At 51.8% G+C, this 22,682-nt stretch overlaps 1 protein-coding gene across 1 annotated transcript in view; it reads left to right on the plus strand.

Moving 5' to 3' along the window:
- The window catches only part of CDCA8 (cell division cycle associated 8), a 62,924-nt gene that overhangs the window by 4,948 nt on the left and 35,294 nt on the right, over window positions 1–22,682 (plus strand). The window contains exons 3-5 of the mRNA XM_075334081.1: window positions 4,323–4,451; window positions 19,745–19,785; window positions 22,477–22,543. Coding sequence (XP_075190196.1) covers window positions 4,323–4,451; window positions 19,745–19,785; window positions 22,477–22,543 — 237 coding nt within the window. The remainder of the gene's footprint in view (window positions 1–4,322; window positions 4,452–19,744; window positions 19,786–22,476; window positions 22,544–22,682) is intronic.

A 22,682-nucleotide genomic window follows, 5' to 3' on the forward strand; every position in this document is an offset into this window, starting at 1 on the left:
CTGAACCGTGGGCAGAACACTCCTCAGACAACACAGGATGAGGGAATCACAATATTAAGACTTTATTGGATCCCCAAACAATTAACGGCACATGTCACATAACCAGAAAAACCACAAAATGTAACTGGCAACAGTTTCTCACCCTTCCGCTGGCTCACCAAAGATTAGAATGTCCGTGCCTTAGAGCTTCCAGGGCTACTTACTCCAAACCAGCAGCACCCCGCTTTCGGCAGGAACCTACCGAGAATGGAATAGCGCCAGATTTAGGAAGCTGGCTGAGGGGGCCGCAAAGCCTGTATTCAGGTGACAGGTTTGTCCCAAGCTGGATTCCTTCCTTAGGTAGTCCTTGATAGCTCAGCCAAATCCTTGCATTCGATGCTTAAGTTCATGTAGTATTATAATCCAGTTTTGGTTATGGCTTGCCAATCGGATCTGCAGGTCCTAGATTGGTATAATATAGCAAGAGCCTCCCCGGGCAATGGACAGTCCTCCTTCTTATACCCCTGTGCTCTCCATTCAGACCATTGGGGTCTTCACGATTGGTGGATAAGACTGGACTCTTATTGGCTAGATTTCAAGCCATATACAAAATATCCCTAGTAGTAATGGTCTCTGGCAGAGACAAGGGAGAGACAGCTAAGTTACATCACATCTAGCAATACACATCGTAATACAATGGGAGATTCGCATAATTGATTTGTCTGGGTATCTGACCTTCACTGGCCAAGGCAACTACATGAATCAACACGAACTTTAAGGCTATGTGCGCACTAGAAATGTGAATTTTCTCAAGAAAATTTCTTGAGAAACTTCTGCCAGTGAAAGATTTCCGGACCTGCGGAAAAAATCCGCACCAAATCCGCATGCGGTTTTGCCGCGGATTTACCGCGGATTTACCGCAGGTTTGTCCCTGCAATAAATAATAAAGATAATCGATAGACAGATAATGGATAGAGGGAAAGATGAATAGATGAATAGATAGATAGATAGAGGGATAGATAGATGAATAGATAGATAGATAGATAGAGGGATAGATAGATAGAGGGATAGATGGATAGATAGAGGGATAGATGGATAGATAGAGGGATAGATAGATAGATGGATAGATAGATAGAGGGATGGATAGATAGATAGATAGATGAGAAAAACCTATATAATGTTCCACCTCCCTGCATTTTCTAAGCTGGCACCCTTTAGTGACTTTCATGTGGCACTAAAGGGTGCTTAGCCTTGTATTTAGCCATAAAATAAATAAATAATTAAAAAAAAACGACGTGAGGTCCCCCCATATTTTGTAGCCAGCTTGGGTAAAGCAGACGGCTGCAGCCTGCAGACCACCGCTGGCAGCTTCACCTTGGCTGATAATCCAAAACAGAGGGCACCCCACGCTGTTATTTTAAATTATATAAATAATTTAAAACAAAAAACGTGCGGTCCCCCCCATATTGGATCACCAGCCAAGGTAAAGCGGACAGCTGGGGTCTGATATTCTCAGACTAGGGAGGTCCACTGTTATTGGACACTCCCCAGCCTAAAAATAGCAGGCCGCAGCCGCCCCAGAAGTGGCGCATCCATTAGACGTGCCAATCCTGGCGCTTTGCCCCAGCTCATCCCGCGCCCTGGTGCGTTGGCAAACGGGGTAATATATGGGGTTGATGCCAGATGTGTAATGTCACCTGGCATCAAGCCCTGGGGTTGGTGAGGTCAGGCGTCTATCAGATACCCGACATCACCAACCCAGTCAGTAATAATTAAAAAATAGGCAACAAAAAAAGTTTTATTTGAAAAAACACTCCCCACATAGCCTCTTTAACCAATTTATTGAAAAGAACAATCAATCCACGTCCGGCGTAATCCAATAAGGGGGGGGTCCCACGGCGATCCATACCATAGTCGCTGTCCCAGTCAATGAAGAACAGAATGTTCCCCATTGGCTGGGAGAGCAATGCAGTGACCTGAGCTAACATCAATAGGTCAGCTCAGGTCACTGCAGGGGATGACGAGCGCTGCCATCAGGAGGTTAGATGAGATCATTACCTTCTGTGATCTTCTCCTGTACTGCTGATGTCAGCGCTGTCACTGACTTCTATGCCCGCCGCGTTGTCAGAAGTATCGCGAGAGCCCGTGACGTCACCGCTAGTGACAGTCTCGGGCCGCTCGCGAGACGGGCATAGACAGCAGTGACCGCGGTGACGTCAGGAGGCAGGAGATCGTCACAGCAGGTAATGATCTCACCTGACAGCAGCGATCGTCATCCCCGTGGCTCCTAGCACTGCAGGATGTCAGTGTCTGCCTGCGCTGCCGCGTGACAGGCTGCTGACACTGCGGGCACACACTGACACCCTGCAGTGCAGGCAGCCGCGAGGCTGGAGCGGGACACAGACTGCACGGGCACCTGGAGGTCGCACGGAAGTGCTTCTGTGCGGCGTCCAGGGAGTGTGACGTCTGCTCCGCTTCCTCTTCCTGGCATAATGACATCGCTTCCTGCAAAACCGCAGGCAGCGATGAGCATTCCCGCAGGTAATTCGCGGCTATTCCGGTGGTATACCGCACATCATTGCTACCTGCGGAATACCCCCGGAATACCGCAGGTACCTGCAGAAATTAATAGACATGCACATTTTCTCAAGAAAGTTTCTCGAGAAAATTTTCTCAAGAAATTTTCTTGAGAAAAATCCGCACAGTGCGCACAGCTATTTTTTTTTCTCATTGAATTTCATGGGAAATGTCTGCACAAAGATTGCAGACATTTCTCAAGAAATTTCCGGGGCAAATCCGCGGGTAAATCCGCAGGTAAAAAGCTCTAGTGCGCACATAGCCTAACACTAGACTCTTAAAGGTCCCATCACACATAACCAGATCGCTAGCGAGATTGCTGCTGAGTCATGGTTTCTGTGACGCAGTAGCAATCTCGTTATGTGTGACACCTACCAGCGATCAGGCCCCTGCTGTGAGATCTCTAGTCTTTGCAGAATGGTCCAGGCCATTTTCTTCAAAGGTGACGTCCTGCTGGGCAGGACACATCACTGTGTTTGACACTGTGTGACAGGGTCACAGTGACTGCTGAGATCGTTATACAGGTCGCTACTGCGACCTGTATTGTTCCTGCATCGCTGGTAAGATCTGACTGTGTGACATCTCACCTGCGACCTCCCAGCGACTTACCTGCGATCCCTATCAGGTCGCATTGTTTTCGGGATCGCTGGTAAGTCGTTGTGTGTGACTGGGCCTTTAGAGTCTTGTAGAAACAATGAGGGGCTTATTCCCCGTTTATAAACAAACTATCATCATGTCTGGCTGAATATTAAGAAACTTAACCCATGCTAGGCACTGACAGAGTCCATGTCGTCACATATGGATACAAAAGTGATAGACTACCTATTATTGACACTGTTTTCACAGTTGTGTTAGGCCACTTAGTCATTCCAGAATGATTTGTGTTCTGAAGGTTTATGGCTGTTTGTCCTGTGTGCAAGTACTGTAGCATCAATATAACGTAAGGCTACATGCGCACGCTGCTTTTTTTCCTGCTTTTTTGCTGCTTTTTTGGCTGCAGTTTTGTTGTCAGAACTTTCTGACATTTGACTTCCCAGCAAAGTCTATGAGAAGTCAGATTTGTCATGCGCACGTTGCAGTTTATTTGTCAGCGTTTTATTTGTCAAAGGTTTGTGACAAATAAAATGCAGCATGTTCATTCTTCTTGCGTTTTTTTTAAACATTTGTCACAAAAACGCAACAAAAACGCAGGGTGTGAAAAATGCACCTAAAATTACATGCGTTTTTTGTGACATTTCCAGGCTCTCTGACAAGGTGCAGTTTTGGCTGCATTTTGGCTGCAGTTTGTGAACACAAAAAGATGCAGCGTGCGCATGTAGCCTAATAGTACCTGTCACTATATTTACTGCTTGATCTACAGCAGCTTGACTGTGCGATTACAGTCAGGGATATTTACATATAGAAAAACAATAGTAAAAAAAAAAAGGCTCCATTTGTCAATCTCTCCCTATGTACTTACTCGGACCTGTCAATCAGCTGGAGCAGTGCGGAAGAGAAGCTGGCCCAGGTCTGCATCAGACTAGTCTGGTCTCTCCATATAATCACTGCAGTGTTTCTCAGGCTGCATACCAGGCTGCAGTCTGATTCCTGCTGTCCCACCACGAATCAACTAACCGGTCCCTTTAAATCTTGTCACCAAAGGCCGGCTTCAGGAAAAGATGTGCTGCTCTACATTTCCTAATTAGTCATTGTAACGGCAGGTCTTGTGACATTCTGATCTGGAAACCGGCATTGTAAATTGTTTGTTTTTTTTATTTTCCTTACAGTCAAGACAATTGTAGAAGAATTGAAAGCCAACATTGTGAGCAGTCAGAAGGAAGTCGACAGCTTGTACAACATAGAGCTCATCAAGCTCCCCACAGCCATCAGAGAAATGTGCTGGGTGGATTACTTTGGTAAGTGTAGGTTTTTGTGACTTCTCACTGGACGGTCATCCTTTGCACTACTTTGATTTTTGTAGGGGACGACTTTACTGATCCTCCTGAATATGATCTCTAGACTGGTGATGAGTGAGCACTACCATGCTGAGATTTTTGGCACTTGTAACAAGTAATCGGATTGGCACGACTGACTATACCAGAGTATAATAGAAGTTAATGGGGAACTTGAGCGTTTCCCAGAAAAGTGCTAGAGTTCCGCACTAACTTCCATTGTCCTCGGGTACTCGAGTCGCTCCCCGTCAGACTGCTTGTTACAATTACCGAGCCTGGTAGTCCTCACTCATATGTACTCCAGAAGTCTAACCATAAACCAAGAAAGGAGCTCTCTGCTGCAATTTATTTTCTCAGAACTTATGATTATCTGTTATGGAGACCATTATATGTTGCATGTGGATTTAACCCTTTGAATGGCAATTGCTGAAATCTATGCAATATTAGAACAAAAAATGTAACCTGCTGTATATCCCACGTATTGCTCACAAGAATGTCTGGTTCACACTCCTCCTCCTACCCAAAGCATATGACTGTGATTTTCTAAACCTAATTCATCATGCTATCAAAATCTGCACGCATGCACATAGATGGCGCTCATGTGGATGATGTGAGTAGGTATTTATAGTGAGGCCTGCTGTGCAGGTTGGTATAGAAGGGGTTTCACACCGACTCTCCAGCTGCAGCCATGAAATTACTTTTTGCACAAGGATGTTGTGTTCAGTTGATGGCGATCGCTTCTATTGTAGGTAGTTAATACTGGAATATTTGGCGCCATTAGACTGGAGATATCCGTTATCCGGATAATTACAAATAAAATCTTTTTTCTTCAGCGCTCTATTGGGAGACCCAGACGATTGGGGTATAGCTACTGCCCTCCGGAGGCCACACAAAGCACTACACTAAAAAGTGCAAGGCCCCTCCCCTTCTGGCTATACCCCCCCCGTGGTATCACGGGTACTCCAGTTTTCAAGCTTTGTGCGAAGGAGGTCAGACATTCCATGCATAGCTCCACAGATTTTAGTCAGCAGTAGCTGCTGACTATTTCGGATGGAAGAAAAGAGGGCCCATATAGGGTTCCCAGCATGCTCCCTTCTCACCCGTAGATGGTGTTGTAAGGTTGAGGTACCTATTGCTGGTACAGGGGCTGGAGCCCCACATGCTGTTTTCCTTCCACATCCCCTTGTAGGGCTCTGTGGAAGTGGGATCCTGCCGGCCTCAAAGCTCTGACGCCGGGCTCCATCCACAGACCCATAGCACCTGGTGGATGCCGAGCAGGAGTACCATCAGGGACAAGGCCCTGCATCATACAGGTACTCTGTGTCCCCGGCAGGCACAGACACACTCCGGGCTGGCTGGGTGTTGTAGTGCGCCGGGGACCGTAACGCTAGAGCTAGTGTTCCTACAGTTTAACTGGGGGACTTTTTTCTGTGTTGTGGGAACGCAGCGCCGACCCCCGCTGGACCGGCGGCGCTGCTGTGACTTTTAGTTCGCCGGGGACACGCCGACCGCGCTTTTACGGCGGTGGCGTTTATAAATCTAGTCCCCGGCTTTTGCGGCCTAGGACGCCGGCAGCTCCGATTCGTTCCCGCCCCCACCCTGTCAATCAGGGTAGGGGAGAGACGCTGTTTCATGGCAGCGACGAGGGCTGGAGCCTGATTTACATGCTCCAGCCCTCTCACTAGGCACAGAGGGAAGCAGGCTTCCCGCTCTTAGCCAGGAACGCCCAGGGCCCGCCCCCCCTCCTCTCTCAGGACGCCGGCAGCCATTACATGCATGTCTGGCTGGAGGAAGGACGCAAGGCTCTGGGAGACCTGGACTAGGGGGCTTTGGAGATCACACACCCGCTCTTAAGCGGGCGGTAAGCGGCTTTTCAGCTGGCCCCTCTAGTGCCTCAGTGTGTATTAGTGTACTGTGTCACTGGACATATATATATTTCCTTATTGCTTGCACTGTGAGGTCGCTTCCTGGCTGTATACCCAGATCGCTCTGAGGAGGCAGCAACATGTCATCCACAAAACGCAAGGCTGCCAAGGCTAGGGCTGTGTACACTGCGTGTGCTGCATGTGGGGCTGCTCTACCAGCAGGCTCCAAGGACCCCCATTGTGTGCAATGCTCAGATCCGGTGCTGCTTCGCCAGCCGGAGTCAGGAGAGATAGTGACCCAGGCTGAGACGCCTGTAAGTCCTGCCCCGGTGTCAGGGACAGACTTTGCAGTTTTTGCTGATAATATGTCTGTGACTATGGCAAAAATCCTTGAAACTTTGCAATCCATGCCTGGGGCTCAGTCTATGGACACGGCGAGGTCTCTGTCCTCTAATCCCCCTCAGTTGGATTTAATCCAGACTGCAAGGGGGTCCCCGGCTTCACAGGCTGAGTATTATGACTCAGATGATAGCCCCAGCCACCCTAAGCGGGCTCGCTGGGAAAGACCCTCAACGTCATCACACTGCTCAGGGTCTCAGCGCAATCAGTCGCTCTGTGATGCGTCTGATGAGAGTGATCAGGAGTCTTATCCTGGAACCCCTCTCAATCTGGATACCCCGGATGGGGACGCCATGGTAAACGAGCTTATCTCAGCCATCAATAGACTGTTGGATATTTCTCCCCCAGCCCCTTCTGCAGAGGAGGCAGCTGCAGAGCAGGAGAAGTTTCGTTTTCTCTATCCCAAGCGTAAATTAAGTGCTTTCTTGGATCACTCTGACTTCAGAGAGTCAATCCAGAAACACGACGCTCATCCAGAAAGGCGTTTCTCTAAACGTTCTAAGGATACACGTTTTCCTTTCCCCCCTGATGTGGTCAAGCGCTGGACCCAGTGTCCAAAAGTTGACCCCCCGATTTCCAAACTTGCAGCTAGATCCATAGTTGCAGTGGAGGATGGCGCTTCACTTAAGGATGCCAATGACAGACAGATGGACCTCTGGTTAAAATCTGTCTATGAAGCTATCGGCGCGTCGTTTGCTCCAGCATTCGCAGCCGTATGGGCACTCCAAGCTATTTCAGCAGGGTTAGCAAAAGTGGATGCTATCTTACATCCAGCGGTGCCGCAAGTGGCGTCCCTTACCTCGCAGATGTCCGCGTTTGCGTCTTACGCTATCAATGCGGTCCTAGAATCTACCAGCCGCACCTCAATGGCGTCCGCCAATTCGGTAGTTTTGCGCAGAGCCTTGTGGTTAAAGGACTGGAAAGCAGATGCTGGTTCCAAAAAATGTTTAACCAGCCTGCCTTTATCTAGAGATAGACTGTTTGGCGAGCCATTGGCTGACATCATTAAACAGTCCAAGGGTAAAGACTCTTCTTTGCCCCAGCCCAGATCAAGCAAACCTCAGCAGAAAAAATGGCAGCAGAGGTTTCAGTCCTTTCGAGGTTCGGGCAAGACACAATTCTCCTCGTCCAAAGGGACTCAGAGGACGCAAAGAAGCTCAGATTCCTGGCGGGCTCACGCGCGCCCCAAGAAAGCAAATGGAGGAACCGCTTCCAAAGCGGCTACCTCATGACTTCCAGCTCCCCCCCTCCGCATCTCCGGTCGTGGGCAGGCTCTCCCGCTTTTCCGTTATTTGGATGTCACAGGTCAAAGACCGGTGGGTGACAGACATTTTGTCTCGCGGGTACAGAATCGAGTTCAGTTCTCGTCCTCCAGCTCGGTTCTTCAGAACCTCCCCACATCCAGACCGAGCAGATGCCCTGCTGCAGGCGGTGGACTCCCTAAGAGCGGAAGGAGTAGTGGTTCCTGTACCGCCTCAGGAACAAGGGAGAGGGTTTTACTCCAATCTCTTTGTGGTTCCAAAAAAGGACGGCTCGTTCCGTCCTGTTCTGGATCTAAAGCTGCTCAACAAACATGTGCACGCCAGGCGGTTCCGGATGGAAACCCTCCGCTCTGTCGTGGCCTCAATGTCTCAAGGAGACTTCCTTGCCTCAATAGACATCAAAGATGCTTATCTCCACGTGCCAATTGCTACAGAACATCAACGTTTTCTACGTTTTGTGATAGGAAACGAACATCTTCAGTTCGTAGCTCTGCCATTCGGTCTGGCGACAGCCCCACGGGTTTTCACCAAGGTCATGGCGGCAGTGGTAGCGGTCTTGCACTCTCAGGGACACTCGGTGATCCCTTACCTAGACGATCTACCTGTCAAGGCACCCTCTCAAGAGGCATGCCAACTCAGTCTACATGCTACACTGGAGACTTTACAGACGTTCGGATGGATCATCAACTTTCCAAAGTCGAATCTGTCTCCGACACAGTCACTAACGTATCTTGGCATGGAGTTCCATACTCGAGCAGCGAGAGTGAAGCTTCCGCTGAACAAGCAGCGGTCACTACAGACAGGGGTGCAATCCCTCCTTCAGGGCCAGTCGCACCCCTTACGGCGCCTCATGCACTTCCTCGGGAAGATGGTGGCAGCCATGGAAGCAGTTCCCTTTGCGCAGTTTCATCTGCGTCCACTTCAATGGGACATTCTCCGCCAATGGGACGGGAAGTCAACGTCCCTGGACAGGAAAGTCTCTCTTTCCCAGACGGCCAAGGACTCTCTACAATGGTGGCTCCTTCCCACCTCATTGTCTCAGGGAAGATCCTTCCTGCCCCCATCCTGGGCAGTGGTCACGACAGATGCGAGTCTGTCAGGGTGGGGAGCAGTGTTTCTCCACCACAGGGCTCAGGGGACGTGGACTCCGCAGGAGTCCACCCTTCAGATCAATGTTCTGGAAATCAGAGCAGTGTATCTTGCCCTACTAGCCTTCCAGCAGTGGCTGGAAGGAAGGCAGATCCGAATTCAGTCGGACAACTCCACAGCGGTGGCATACATCAACCACCAAGGGGGGACACGCAGTCGGCAAGCCTTCCAGGAAGTCCGGCGGATTCTGATGTGGGTGGAAGCCACGGCCTCCACCATATCCGCAGTTCACATCCCCGGCGTAGAAAACTGGGAAGCAGACTTCCTCAGTCGCCAGGGCATGGACGCAGGGGAATGGTCCCTTCACCCGGACGTGTTTCAGGAAATCTGTCGCCGATGGGGAGTGCCGGACGTCGACCTAATGGCGTCCCGGCACAACAACAAGGTCCCGGCATTCATGGCGAGGTCGCGCGATCAAAGAGCTCTGGCGGCAGACGCATTGGTTCAAGATTGGTCGCAGTTCCGGCTCCCATACGTCTTTCCACCTCTGGCACTCTTGCCCAGAGTGTTACGCAAGATCAGATCCGATTGCAGCCGCGTCATACTCGTCGCCCCAGACTGGCCGAGGAGATCGTGGTATCCGGATCTGTGGCATCTCACGGTCGGTCGACCGTGGTCACTGCCAGACCGACCAGACTTACTGTCCCAAGGGCCGTTTTTCCATCAGAATTCTGCGGCCCTGAACCTGACTGTGTGGCCATTGAGTCCTGGATCCTAGCGTCTGCAGGATTATCTCAAGGAGTCGTAGCCACAATGAGACAAGCTAGGAAGTCAACGTCTGCTAAGATCTACCACAGAACGTGGAAGATTTTCTTATCTTGGTGCTCTGCACAGAGAGTATCCCCTTGGCCATTTGCATTGCCCACCTTTCTTTCCTTCCTGCAATCGGGGTTGGAAAAGGGCTTGTCGCTCAGCTCCCTTAAAGGGCAAGTCTCGGCACTGTCGGTGTTTTTTCAGAAGCGTCTAGCACGTCTTCCTAAGGTGCGCACGTTCCTACAGGGGGTCTGTCATATAGTGCCCCCGTACAAGCGGCCGTTAGATCCATGGGATCTGAACAGAGTACTTGTTGCTCTGCAAAAGCCGCCCTTCGAGCCTCTAAAGGACGTTTCCTTTTCTCGCCTGTCACAGAAAGTGGCGTTTCTTGTCGCGATCACATCGCTTCGGCGAGTGTCTGAGCTGGCAGCTTTGTCATCCAAGGCTCCTTTCCTGGTGTTCCACCAGGACAAGGTAGTGCTGCGCCCCATTCCGGAGTTTCTCCCTAAGGTCGTATCCTCGTTTCATCTTAATCAGGATATATCCTTGCCTTCCTTTTACCCTCATCCGGTTCACCGGTATGAAAAGGACTTACGTTTGCTAGATCTGGTGAGAGCACTCAGAATCTACATTTCCCGAACGGCGCCCATGCGCCGTTCCGATGCTCTTTTTGTCCTTGTCGCTGGTCCGCGCAAGGGATTGCAGGCTTCTAAAGCCACCCTGGCTCGATGGATCAAAGAACCAATTCTAGAGGCCTACCGCTCTGCGGGGCTTCCGGTTCCTTCAGGGCTAAAAGCCCACTCAACCAGAGCCGTGGGTGCGTCCTGGGCATTACGACACCAGGCTTCGGCTCAACAGGTGTGCCAGGCAGCAACCTGGTCCAGTCTGCACACTTCACCAAGCATTATCAGGTGCATACCTATGCTTCGGCGGATGCCAGCTTAGGTAGAAGAGTCCTGCAGGCGGCAGTGACATCCCCGTAGGGGAGGGCTGTTTTTTTGCAGCTCTAACATGAGGTATTTCTTTACCCACCCAGGGACAGCTTTTGGACGTCCCAATCGTCTGGGTCTCCCAATAGAGCGCTGAAGAAGAAGGGAATTTTGTTACTTACCGTAAATTCCTTTTCTTCTAGCTCTTATTGGGAGACCCAGCACCCGCCCTGTTGTCCTTCGGGATTTTTTTGTTGTTTGCGGGTACACATGTTGTTCATGTTGAACGGTTTTTTCGGTTCTCCGATGTTTCTCGGAGTTAATTTGTTTAAACCAGTTATTGGCTTCCTCCTTCTTGCTTTGGCACTAAAACTGGAGTACCCGTGATACCACGGGGGGGTATAGCCAGAAGGGGAGGGGCCTTGCACTTTTTAGTGTAGTGCTTTGTGTGGCCTCCGGAGGGCAGTAGCTATACCCCAATCGTCTGGGTCTCCCAATAAGAGCTAGAAGAAAAGGAATTTACGGTAAGTAACAAAATTCCCTTCATTTTGATGAAATTCCAGTTGTACTGGTCCTCCTAAACTTGGCATCTCCACTGATCAGCTGTTTATAGGGGCCGCGGCCTCTTCATGGCTCTGACTGCCTGCATTCTATACAGTTAGAGAGTATGCTTGGGTATTGCAGCTTTACGTTACAATGCACATTTGTCATTACTTAGTGTCCATACTGAAGCTATATGGTGCAATGAAAATGGTGAAGTGGCCCCAGCACTTATCCAACCATAATATGCCTTCCATATAGATGATTGGCAGGGATATTGAGTTTCTCCCCTAAATCTGATTAGTGCACACTATTAATACGGTCTTCTCCTTTAACGTTTGTCAAGCGTAATTCTTACTTGTTTGAATGTTGATCCCGTCATTGCGGTCTTGGCTCGTTTATCGATGAAGGCAATGATGCTGTTATTCTTGCGGTTCATTTACACTACAAGATTATCAAAACTGAGCGTCTCTTAGAATGTGCAGAGTAAGAAGGCTGCCGATCACCCAAACACAAAGAAATGGTTGTTCTTTCAGTGAAGTGATCTATGTTCTATATAGATGATCATTCTTACAGGGTACCATTCTGTGTAGACCTGCGCTGAAGAGGAACGGCCGCCTATACACATTGCACAATCTATTACAGATCAGCGTGCCTCATTTACCGTGATCTGCCTGAGTAAACGGGCTATTAAAGGCCATCTAATAAATATTTGCCGATCGGCGGTCATTCATTGCTGCAGGTCATATGGTATTAAGCTGCCCTCAGTTGTGTTGACTGTCCTCACATGCTTTCTTGTTCACATCTGATGTTATTGTGGCGCCCTGGACTAGCCAGGTCGTCACAGGTAACACTCACACACCCCCACCCCCAGTAGACAGCAACATTAGCCAAACACAAAATCCTTGTTGCCTCCCTCCAGGGTCTGATGTCCACACCAGGTGGGGCGGAGCCAAGCGGTTGGCCCCACCCACCGAGGAGTTCACAGGCCTGGAGGCGGGAAAAGTGTCAGTTAGAGTTTGGAGGAGAGAGAACGAGTTTGGAGTTTGAAGCGTGATGAGTGAGCACTTGGGTGTCTGGGTTGTGGCCCAGGCACTGACAGCAAGGTTGGCAGACGGTGGTGGCAGTCTGCAGGAGTGGTGAAGCAACGTAGGACCGGGGTCGGGCGTTGGCCCGCCGGTACCGACCGGGGAGCGAAGTGAAGCCAGCACACACAGGCAGGGCCATCAGACCCCGACCAGGTTTGGAGCCGCCGACAATAGTCAAATCAGAGTGTGACCGGAACCCCAGGGGTTTCCTAACAGCCAAAGACCCGATAGAAGGCAACCGCCCACACCGTGAGGGTATACAGCTACCGCCTAAGGCTAGAGACCCAAGGGCCAGCGCCTGCGGGCAAACGGGCTCCTCCGGCATCCATACACCGGGGAGCGGACTACCGTTGGGGATCCATCGTAGTCAAACAAGTACACAAAGGTGCAGGGAAAGACAGCCGCCATCACCTGTCCGGGGAGAGACACTGCAGGACCCGTCCATCCAGCCGTTTGGTTAACCGAGGACTTTGTGCATCTCTTACTGAGTGAGTACACCCGTCCCATCCTGCACCGCGCCGTGCTGTCCCTGCAACCCTGCACCTCACTAACCCAGCCTCCCCGTCACACCACCGGGCCCCGGGACCACCGACCCCCTACCCACGGAGGGAGAAAACAACATCCCAGCTGCTCCCTACCATCGCTCCCAGGATCCCCGTCACCAGCAGCGGTGGTGCCCATCTTCACCACAACCTGCGGGTGGCGTCACGGACTAAATCCCCCAAACCAACCACCCCTTTCACTCACGGGCGAGGAGCGCCGCTTGAGTCCCCGGATCCGGCCCGCCGCTCGAGCCACCGAGCAGCAGCGCCGGACCCAAGCGTTAGCGAGCGCGTGGCGGTGGCGTCCTCCCCGCCCGCAACATTATCTCTTCAAGGTATTGTCCCTTAAACAGCCTATATTGCCTATTCTCCCATTAATTACAAGAATGTCAATTTTCCCTAGTGGATGGACTTATGGTCACACATGCTCACTACAGTCTCATTCACACCCAGATCCTTGGGCCCCATTCTCTGTGTTTAGTATGTATTTTAGCTGTCTGATTGCCAGTGATCATATATTTCATTAGGTTTCCTCTGGGACATGATAAATGTTTATGGGACAAACCCTTTTTCTTTGTCGCTCCATTGGGAGACCCAGACAATTGGGTGTATAGCTACTGCCTCCGGAGGCCACACAAAGTATTACACTCAAAAGTGTAAGGCCCCTCCCCTTCTGGCTATACACCCCCAGTGGGATCACTGGCTCACCAGTTTTGTGCTTTGTGCGAAGGAGGTCAGACATCCACGCATAGCTCCACTGTTTAGTCAGCAGTAGCTGCTGACTATGTCGGATGGAAGAAAAGAGGGCCCATACTAGGGTCCCCAGCATGCTCCCTTCTCACCCCACTTTTGTCGGAGGTGTTTGTTAAGGTTGAGGTACCCATTGCGGGTACGGAGGCTGGAGCCCACATGCTGCTTTCCTTCCCCATCCCCTTTCGGCTCTGGGTGAAGTGGGATCTTATCGGTCTCCAGGCACTGAGGCCGTGCTCCATCCACAGCTCCTGGGAATCTGCTGGACATGGAGCGGAGTATCCTCAGGGACATGGCCCTGCTACGTTGAGGTACTCTGTGTCCCTGTGGGGACCGCGCACGGACACACGACAGCATTGCTGGGTGTGTTAGTGCGCCAGGGACGGCGGCGCTGCCCGCACTAGTGCCATCGCACACTACAGCTTGCTGGGTGTGTTAGTGTATTAGGGGACTACCGCGCTAACCGCCGTTGCCATTTTTATTTCGGGCGCGGCTGGGACTTGTGGTGCGCCGGGGACTTCCGCGCCGACCAAGGCTTATATGCCGGCCGCGCTTATCACTCGAGTCCCCGGCTTGCGCGGCCTAGTCTCACTTCGTTTCCGCCCACAGACCTGCCAGTCAGGGTAGGGGCGTGACGCTGCACAGCACGGCAGCGCTGAGAGCTGGAGTATGCTTTGCATACTCCACCCCTCTCACTGTGTGCACTGTGAAACCGGCAGCGCTGAGAGCTGGAGTATGCTTTGCATACTCCACCCCTCTCACTGTGTACACTGTGAAGCCGGATTCCCGCATTTTCTCAGGCACGCCCACGGCTTCCTCCTTTACACAGGACGCCGGCGGCCATTCTTGTCAGTTTTTTCTGTAGCGACAGAAGAGACAAGTTTAGGAATCCCTGGCAGGGATTCGGATAGTCACACAACCGCTGTGACCAGGCGTTAAGCAGCACCTGTGGGGCTGACTCCACTAGTGCCGAAGTGCACATATACATATATGCTTATTCACTATGCATTGCACTGTTTAGCTGCATTTTTGTATATACCCTCCTTGATTGTGCGGAGGACATAACAGCATATTGTCTGTGTAAAACAGAGGTGCAGAAGCACATGTTTTCTATGCAGCCGGTACAGCATGTACGGCTATATGGCCGGCAGTGTACAGAGACCCCCATTGTATACTACGGAGTCTCTACTAATCGTCCAGGACATGGGGACGGAGCCTGCAGTATTTACTGACAGATTTTCTGAGACTATGGCTATGATACTAGAAGCCTTGCAGTCCAGACAAGTCTCTCAAATCCATGGCCACTGTTCATTCATTATCCATGGTCCCCCTCAGTGGGAACAACTTTGAGCTCCGAGGGTGTCATGTGCTTCCCAGAGTGACGGCTCTGACACGGACGACAGTCCCAGATAGTCTGAGAGGCTCACTATGAGCGGCCATCGACTTCATCACACTAGTCAGGGTCCCAGCAAGCGGACTCTCTGTGTGATGTGGCGGAGGTAGCTGCTCAAGATCTAATCCTGAGACCGCTCTCAATCTGGATACACCTGATGGTGACGCCATAGTCAATAATCTCATAGCGTCCATCAATAGAATGTTAGTTATTTCTCCCCCAGCTCCTCCAGTGGAAGAGTCAGCTTCATAGCAGGAGAAATTCCATTCACGTATCCCAAGCGTAAATTAAATACTTTCCTTGACCACCCTCACTTTACACAGGCAGTCCAGGAACACCACGCTTATCCAGTTAAGCGCTTCTCCAAACGGCTGAGGATACACGTTATCCCTACCCCCTGACGTGGGCAATGGCTGGACCCAGTGTCCCAAGGGGCATCCTCCAATCTCCAGCTTGCAGCTAGATCCATAGTTGCAGTGGAAGATGGGGCTGCACTTAAAGATGCCACTGACAGACAGAGGGATCTCTAGTCGAAATACATCTATGAGGCTATCGGCGCGCTGTTGGCTCCAGCATTCGCAGCCGTAGAGGCACTCCGAGCTAATTCAGCTTGTCTTACACAGATGGACACGGTCACACGTACATCTGTTCCGCAAGTGTCATCCTTAACCACTCAAATGTCTGCATTTGCGTCTTATGCGATTAATGCTGTCCTAGACTCTACGACCCGTACGGCAGTGGCGTCCGCTAACTCCGTGGTTTTACGCAGGGCCTGGGTGTTAACTGAATGGAAGGCAGATTCTGCTTCCAAAAAAGGGCTTAACCAGTTTGCCTTGTTCTGCTGACCGACTGTTTAGTGTGCGTGAGATGTAATCATTAAACAGTTCAGGAGTAAGGATTCTTCCTTACCTCAGCCCAGACAAAACAAACCCCAACATACCAAGGGACAGTCGGGGTTTTCGGTCTTTTCAAGGCTCGGGCAGGTCCCATTTCTCCTCGTCCAAAGAGGACTCAAAAGGATCAGAGGAGCTCAGTTTCTTGGCGGGCTCAGTCACGCCCAAAAAAGAAAGAGGCTTCCTCATGACTTGCGGCCTCCTCTCTCCGCATCCTCGGTCGGTAGCAGGCTCTCCCGCCTTGGCGATATTTAGCTGTCACAGGTCAAAGACCGTTGGGTGAGAGACATTCTGTCTCACGGGTACAGGATAGAGTTCAGTTCTCGTCCTCCAACTCAATTCTTCAGAACTTCTCCACCTCCCGACCGAGCCGATGCTCTTCTGCAGGCGGTGGGCACTCTAAAGGCACAACGAGTGGTGACCCCCGTTCCTCTTCAGGAACAAGGTCACGGTTTTTACTCCGAATTATTTGCGGTGCCAAGAAAGGACGAGTATTTCCGTCCCGTTCTGGATCTAACACGGCTCAACCAGCTCGTGAACACCAGGCGGTTCCGGATGTAATCCCCCCGCTCCGTCATCGCCTCAATGTTTCAAGGAAATTTCCTAACATCGATAGACGTCAAGGATGCTTATCCCCACGTGCCGATTGATCCAGAGCTCCAGCGTTTCTACGCTTTGTTATAAGACGCGAACACCTTCAGTTCGTAACTCTGCCTTCCGGCTGGCGATAGCCCCACGGGTCTTCGCTAAGGTCATGGCAGCAGTAGTACCAGTTCTGCAATCTCAAGGTCACTCTGTGATCCCGTGTTTGGGAGATCTACTTGTCAAGGCACCCTCTTAAGGAACATGCCAACACAGCCGAACGTTGCGCTGGAGACTCTCCAGAGTTTCGGGTGGATCATCAACTTTTCAAAGTCAGATCCGACCCCGGTCCAATCACTAACATATCTAGGCATGGAGTTTCATACTCTCTCAGCGATAGTGAAGCTCCCGCTAGACAAACAGCGTTCACTACAGACAAGGCTGCAATCTCTCCTTAGGATCAGTCGCACACATTGAGACGCCTCATGCACTTCTCACGTAAGATGGTAGCACTGGCGGCAGTCCCTTTCGCGCAGTCTCATCTGCGTCCACTACAATTGGACATTCTCCGCCAATGAGACGGGAGGTCGACGCCCATCGACAGAGACGTCTCCCTTTCTCAGGCGGCCAAAGAATCTCTACGGTGGTGGCTTCTTCCCACCTCATGGTCAGAAAAAAGGTCCTTCCTACCCCCATCCTGGGCGGTAGTTACGACAGGCACGAGTCTATCAGAGTGGGGAGCAGTTTTTCTCTACCACAGGGCTCGAGGTACGTGGATTCAGCAAGAGTCCACCCTTCAGATCAATGTTCTGGAAATCAGAGCAGTGTATCTTGTCCTACAAGCCTTCCAGCAGTGGCTGAAAAGCAAGCACATCCGAATTCAGTCGGATATCTCCACAGCGGTGGCATACATCAACCACCACGGAGGAACACGCAGCCGGCAAGCCTTCCAGGAAGCCGGCGGATTCTGACGTGGGTGGAAGACATGGCATCCACCATATCCGCAGTTCACATCCCAGGCGTGGTAAACTGGGAAGCAGACTTCCTCAGTCGCCAGGGTATGGACGCAGGGGAATGGTTTCTTCACCCGGACGGGTTTCAGGAGATCTGTCGCCGCTGCGGGATGCCGGACGTCGACATAATGGCGTCACGGCACAACAACATTGTCCCGGCTTCATAGCACAGTCTCACGATCATCGAGCTCTGGCGGCGGACGCCTCAGTTCAACATTGGTCGCAGTCCCGGCTACCTTATGTGTCCCACCTCTGGCATTGTTGCCCAGAGTGCTGCGCAAGATCAAGTCCGACTGTCGCCGCGCCATCCTCGTCGCTCCAGATTGGCCGAGGAGGTCGGGGTTCCCGGATCTGTGGTACCTCACGGTAGGCCAATCGTGGGCACTACCAGACCGACCAGACTTGCTGTTTCAAGGGCCCTTTTTTCCATCTGAACTCTGCGGCCCTGAACATGACGGTGTAGCCATTGAGTCCTGGATCCTAGCGTCTTCAGGATTATCTCAGGAGTGGTTGTCACCATGACGCAGGCCAAGAAGCCAACGTCCGCCAAGATCTACCACAGATCGTGGAAGATATTCTTATCTTGGTGCTCTGCTCAAGGAGTTTCTCCCTGGCCATTTGCATCGCCTATTTTTCCTTCCTTCCTACAATCTTGGTTGGAAAATGGTTGGTCGCTCAGCTCCCTTAAAGGACAAGTCTCAGCGCTATCTGTATTTTTTCAGAAACGCCTAGCCGACTTCCGCAGGTACGCACGTTCCTGCAGGGAGTTTGTCTTCTCATCACTCCGTACAAGCGGCCGTTAGAGCTCTGGAGTCTGAACAAGGTTCTAATGACTCTCTTGAAGCCGCCTTCGAGCCTTTGAAAGTTGTTTCCCTTTTCCGTCTTTCACAGAAAGTGGCCTTTCTAGTAGCGGTCACATCTCTTCAGAGAGTGTCCGAGCTAGCAGCGCTGTCATGCAAATCTCCATTCCTGGTCTTCACCAGGACAAGGGGGTTCGGCGTCCGATTCCGGACTTTCTCCCTAAGGTGGTATCCCACTTTCATCTCAATCAAGATATCACCTTACCTTCCTTGTGTCCTCATCCAGTCCATCAATTTGAAAAGGATTTGCATCTGTTGGATCTGGTGAGAGCACTCAGGATCTACATTCCCGCACGGCGCTCCTGTGCCGCCCGGATGCACTCTTGTCCTTGTCGCTGGTCAGCGTAAAGGGTCGCAAGCTTCCAAATCCACCCTGACTCGGTGGATCAAGGAACCAATTCTTGAAACCTACCGTTCTGCTAGGCTCCCGGTTCCCTCAGGGCTGAATGCCCATTCTACCAGAGCCGTGGGTGCGTCCTGGGCATTACGGCACCAGGCTACGGCTCAGCAGGTGTGCCAGGCACCTATCTGGTCGAGTCTGCACACTTTTACCAAGCACTATCAGGTGCATACCTACGCTTCGGCAGACGCCAGCCTAGGTAGACAAGTCCTTCAGGCGGCGGTTGCCCACCTGTACGAAAGGGCTGTTTGACGGCCCTACCACGAGGTATTCTTTTACCCACCCAGGGACTGCTTTTGGACGTCCCAATTGTCTGGGTCTCCCAATGGAGCGACAAAGAAGAAGGGAATTTTGTTTACTTACCGTAAATTCCTTTTCTTCTAGCTCCAATTGGGAGACCCAGCACCCGCCCTGTTTTCTTAGGGTTTTTTTCGGTACACATGTTGTTCATGTGAATGGTTGCAGTTCTCTGATGTTTCTTCGGATTGAATTGGTCTTTAAACCAGTTATTGGCTTTCCTCCTTCTTGCTTTTGCACTAAACTGGTGAGCCAGTGATCCCACAGGGGGTGTATAGCCAGAAGGGGAGGGGCCTTACACTTTTGAGTGTAATACTTTGTGTGGCCTCCGGAGGCAGTAGCTATACACCCAATTGTCTGGGTCTCCCAATTGGAGCTAGAAGAAAAGGAATTTACGGTAAGTAAACAAAATTCCCTTCATTGCCTTTAGCCATACTCATTCCCATGTAATTATATACCCCTTATGCATAACGTGATAATGCTTAGCCATGCTAGGTAAGAAAGTCTTCTGCTGTTCTAATTCAGTGTTACTTCTTCTTCAGGAAAAGGAGGCAGCCTAAAGGCTTTGGAGGCAGCTGCAATGGTGAGTGAGGGGCAACGTCTACAACGTGCATGACTTGTCATTTGTTTGTTCACCCACTGAGTGGATACAGTACAACGGTTTGTCATGTTGCCTTTCTGCATTTCATACGGGCATATATTGTTACTATTTGGGCAGTAATAACATTTATTAATAGGATGGCATTCGAGTGTCAATATACACAGAAGGCCATGACAGAAGCCGTTATGGCTGATACAACTGTAAAAGTCAGAGCTTCATGTGTTCTGCTTCTTCTGTGTATATGTGTGGTTTGTTTATTTTATAAATTTATTTTCCCAATATTCTGCATAACCAGCGAGTGTTGCTGTTCAGAACTAATGTGAAATGACAAAGAAATACAATAGTGAAGTTAGGTGGTGACTGTCCAGTTGTGTAGACTGACATGCTCTTGCCAGGTTAGGAGCGTTTGATGTGCCACCCCCACCTCATGTCATACACTGTGGCCCACCATCACCCCCCCTTCCCATGTTGTGCACTGTGGCCTTCCCCCCCACCCCCACCATGTCGTCTACTGTGGTCTATATTCCACCCCCCCCATGTCGTGCACTGTGGCCTATATTCCACCCCCCCCATGTCATGCACTGTGGCCTGATGTTCCCCTCCACCCCCCCCCCCCTCATGTCGTGCACTACGGCCTGCCATCCCCCTCCACCCCCCCTCATGTCGTGCACTGTGGCCTGTTGTCCCCCTCCACCCCCCCTCATGTCGTGCACTGTGACCTGCCGTCCTCCTCCACCCCCCCTCATGTCGTGCACTGTGGCCTGCCGTCCCCCTCCACCCCCCCTTTCCTCGTGGCCTGCCGTCCCCCTCCTCCCCCCCTTTCTTCATGGCCTGCCGTCCCCCTCCACCCCCCCCCCCGTCATGTCGTGCACTGTGGCCTGCTGTCCCCCTCCACCCCCCCCCGTCATGTCGTGCACTGTGGCCTGCCGTCCCCCTCCACCCCCCCCCTCATGTCGTGCACTGTGGCCTGCTGTCCCCCTCCACCCCCCCCCCCCTCATGTCGTGCACTGTGGCCTGCTGTCCCCCTCCACCCCCCCCCCCTCATGTCGTGCACTGTGGCCTGCCGTCCCCCTCCACCCCCCCCCCCCATGTCGTGCACTGTGGCCTATATTCCACCCCCCAATGTCATGCACTGTGGCCCGCCGTTCCCCCTCCACCCCCCCCCTCATGTCGTGCACTGCGGCCCGCCGTCCCCTTCCACCCCCCCCTCATGTCATGCTCTGCGGCCTGCCGTCCCCTTCCACCCCCCCCCTCATGTCATGCTCTGCAGCCTGCTGTCCCCCTCCACCACCCCCTCTCATGTCGTGCACTGTGGCCTGCCGCCCCCCTCATATCGTGCACTGTGGCCTGCCGCCCCCCTCATGTCGTGCACTGTGGCCTGCCGCCCCCCTCATGTCGTGCACTGTGGCCTGCCGCCCCCCTCATGTCGTGCACTGTGGCCTGCCGCCCCCCTCATGTCGTGCACTGTGGCCTGCCGCCCCCCTCATGTCGTGCACTGTGGCCTGCCGCCCCCCTCATGTCGTGCACTGTGGCCTGCCGCCCCCCTCATGTCGTGCACTGTGGCCTGCCGCCCCCCTCATGTCGTGCACTGTGGCCTGCCGCCCCCCTCATGTCGTGCACTGTGGCCTGCCGCCCCCCTCATGTCGTGCACTGTGGCCTGCCGCCCCCCTCATGTCGTGCACTGTGGCCTGCCGCCCCCCTCATGTCGTGCACTGTGGCCTGCCGCCCCCCTCCACCCCCGCTCCTCCTTGTGGCCTGCTGTCCCCTGCTCCCCCCCCGTGTCGTGTATTGTGGCCCGCCGTTCCCCCCTCCCCTCTCCCCCCCCCCCCCCATGTCGTGCACTGTGGCCTGCCGTTCCCCCCTCCCCCCCCCCCCCCCCATGTCGTGCACTGTGGCCTGCCGTTCCCCTCCCCCCTCATGTCGTGCACTGTTTGCTGCCATCCCCCCTCTCCCTGTATCGTATACTGTGGCCCGCCATCCCCCTCTAGTGTGGTGTTTCACAGCTTGTCGAGAAGATATATAGCAATGTGTCATGTCTCGGGGCAATGGCGACACTGAACGTCCTTCTAGTGACCTGAAAGTTTCATAGTAGGTTTCCGTATAGAACCAGTTCTCCATTTGTATCCTAGATCAGAGATGGCTAGCAGCTTATCTCCTCCTCCCTTACAGGCTCTGACAAAGTGCTGTATTAAGCAACTGGAAATAAAGTTTGACAATAATTAAGGTTGATGCCGGCCAATTATCAGCTATTATGATGGGGCGAGCTAATTTTACTTATAATGGATACAATGTTCCCTGGCACGCTCAGGCCAGATCTTTAGTTCTAATAGAACGGCCCTAAAAGCTATTACAATCACACATTACTTGTCTGAAGTAATTAGCGTTCTTTAGATAAACCTGTTATCCTTTCACTGTAAAACGTTGTGTTCGCCAGGCATAGCCAATTAAATGTACTTTCATTGGACTCTAAATTGAGGTTTTGGGCGAGAGTTATTGTGATTAAAGCCCTTGAACTGTGGGTTATTTTCAGTGTTTACAGTAGTATGGTGTACTTAGTTGATAGAGCTCGCCACATCTATTAGCATTTAGGGGTCAATACATTCAGCAAGGTAAATCTAATAAATGGCTGCCATAAAAAGTCTCAATTGTTTTATCACGGTCTCTTTGAAACAGGTGAATGCGGACATGGAGCAAGTAACATCAAGTGTTTCTCAAACGCCTTTTAAGCCGGCTAGGAAAGGTCAGTATAAAGGTCTGCAGGAATACGTCTGATATATTGGTCCTTCCCACCTTGCTCCGTTTCTTAATGAGCTCACAAGGTGCCTTACGTGTGTGTTTGTCCCTCCTGCTCTTAAGGGTGCGTTACACGCTACAACATC

This window comes from Anomaloglossus baeobatrachus, chromosome 2 (genome assembly GCF_048569485.1).
Source record: "Anomaloglossus baeobatrachus isolate aAnoBae1 chromosome 2, aAnoBae1.hap1, whole genome shotgun sequence".
NCBI classification, from domain to species: domain Eukaryota; kingdom Metazoa; phylum Chordata; class Amphibia; order Anura; family Aromobatidae; genus Anomaloglossus; species Anomaloglossus baeobatrachus.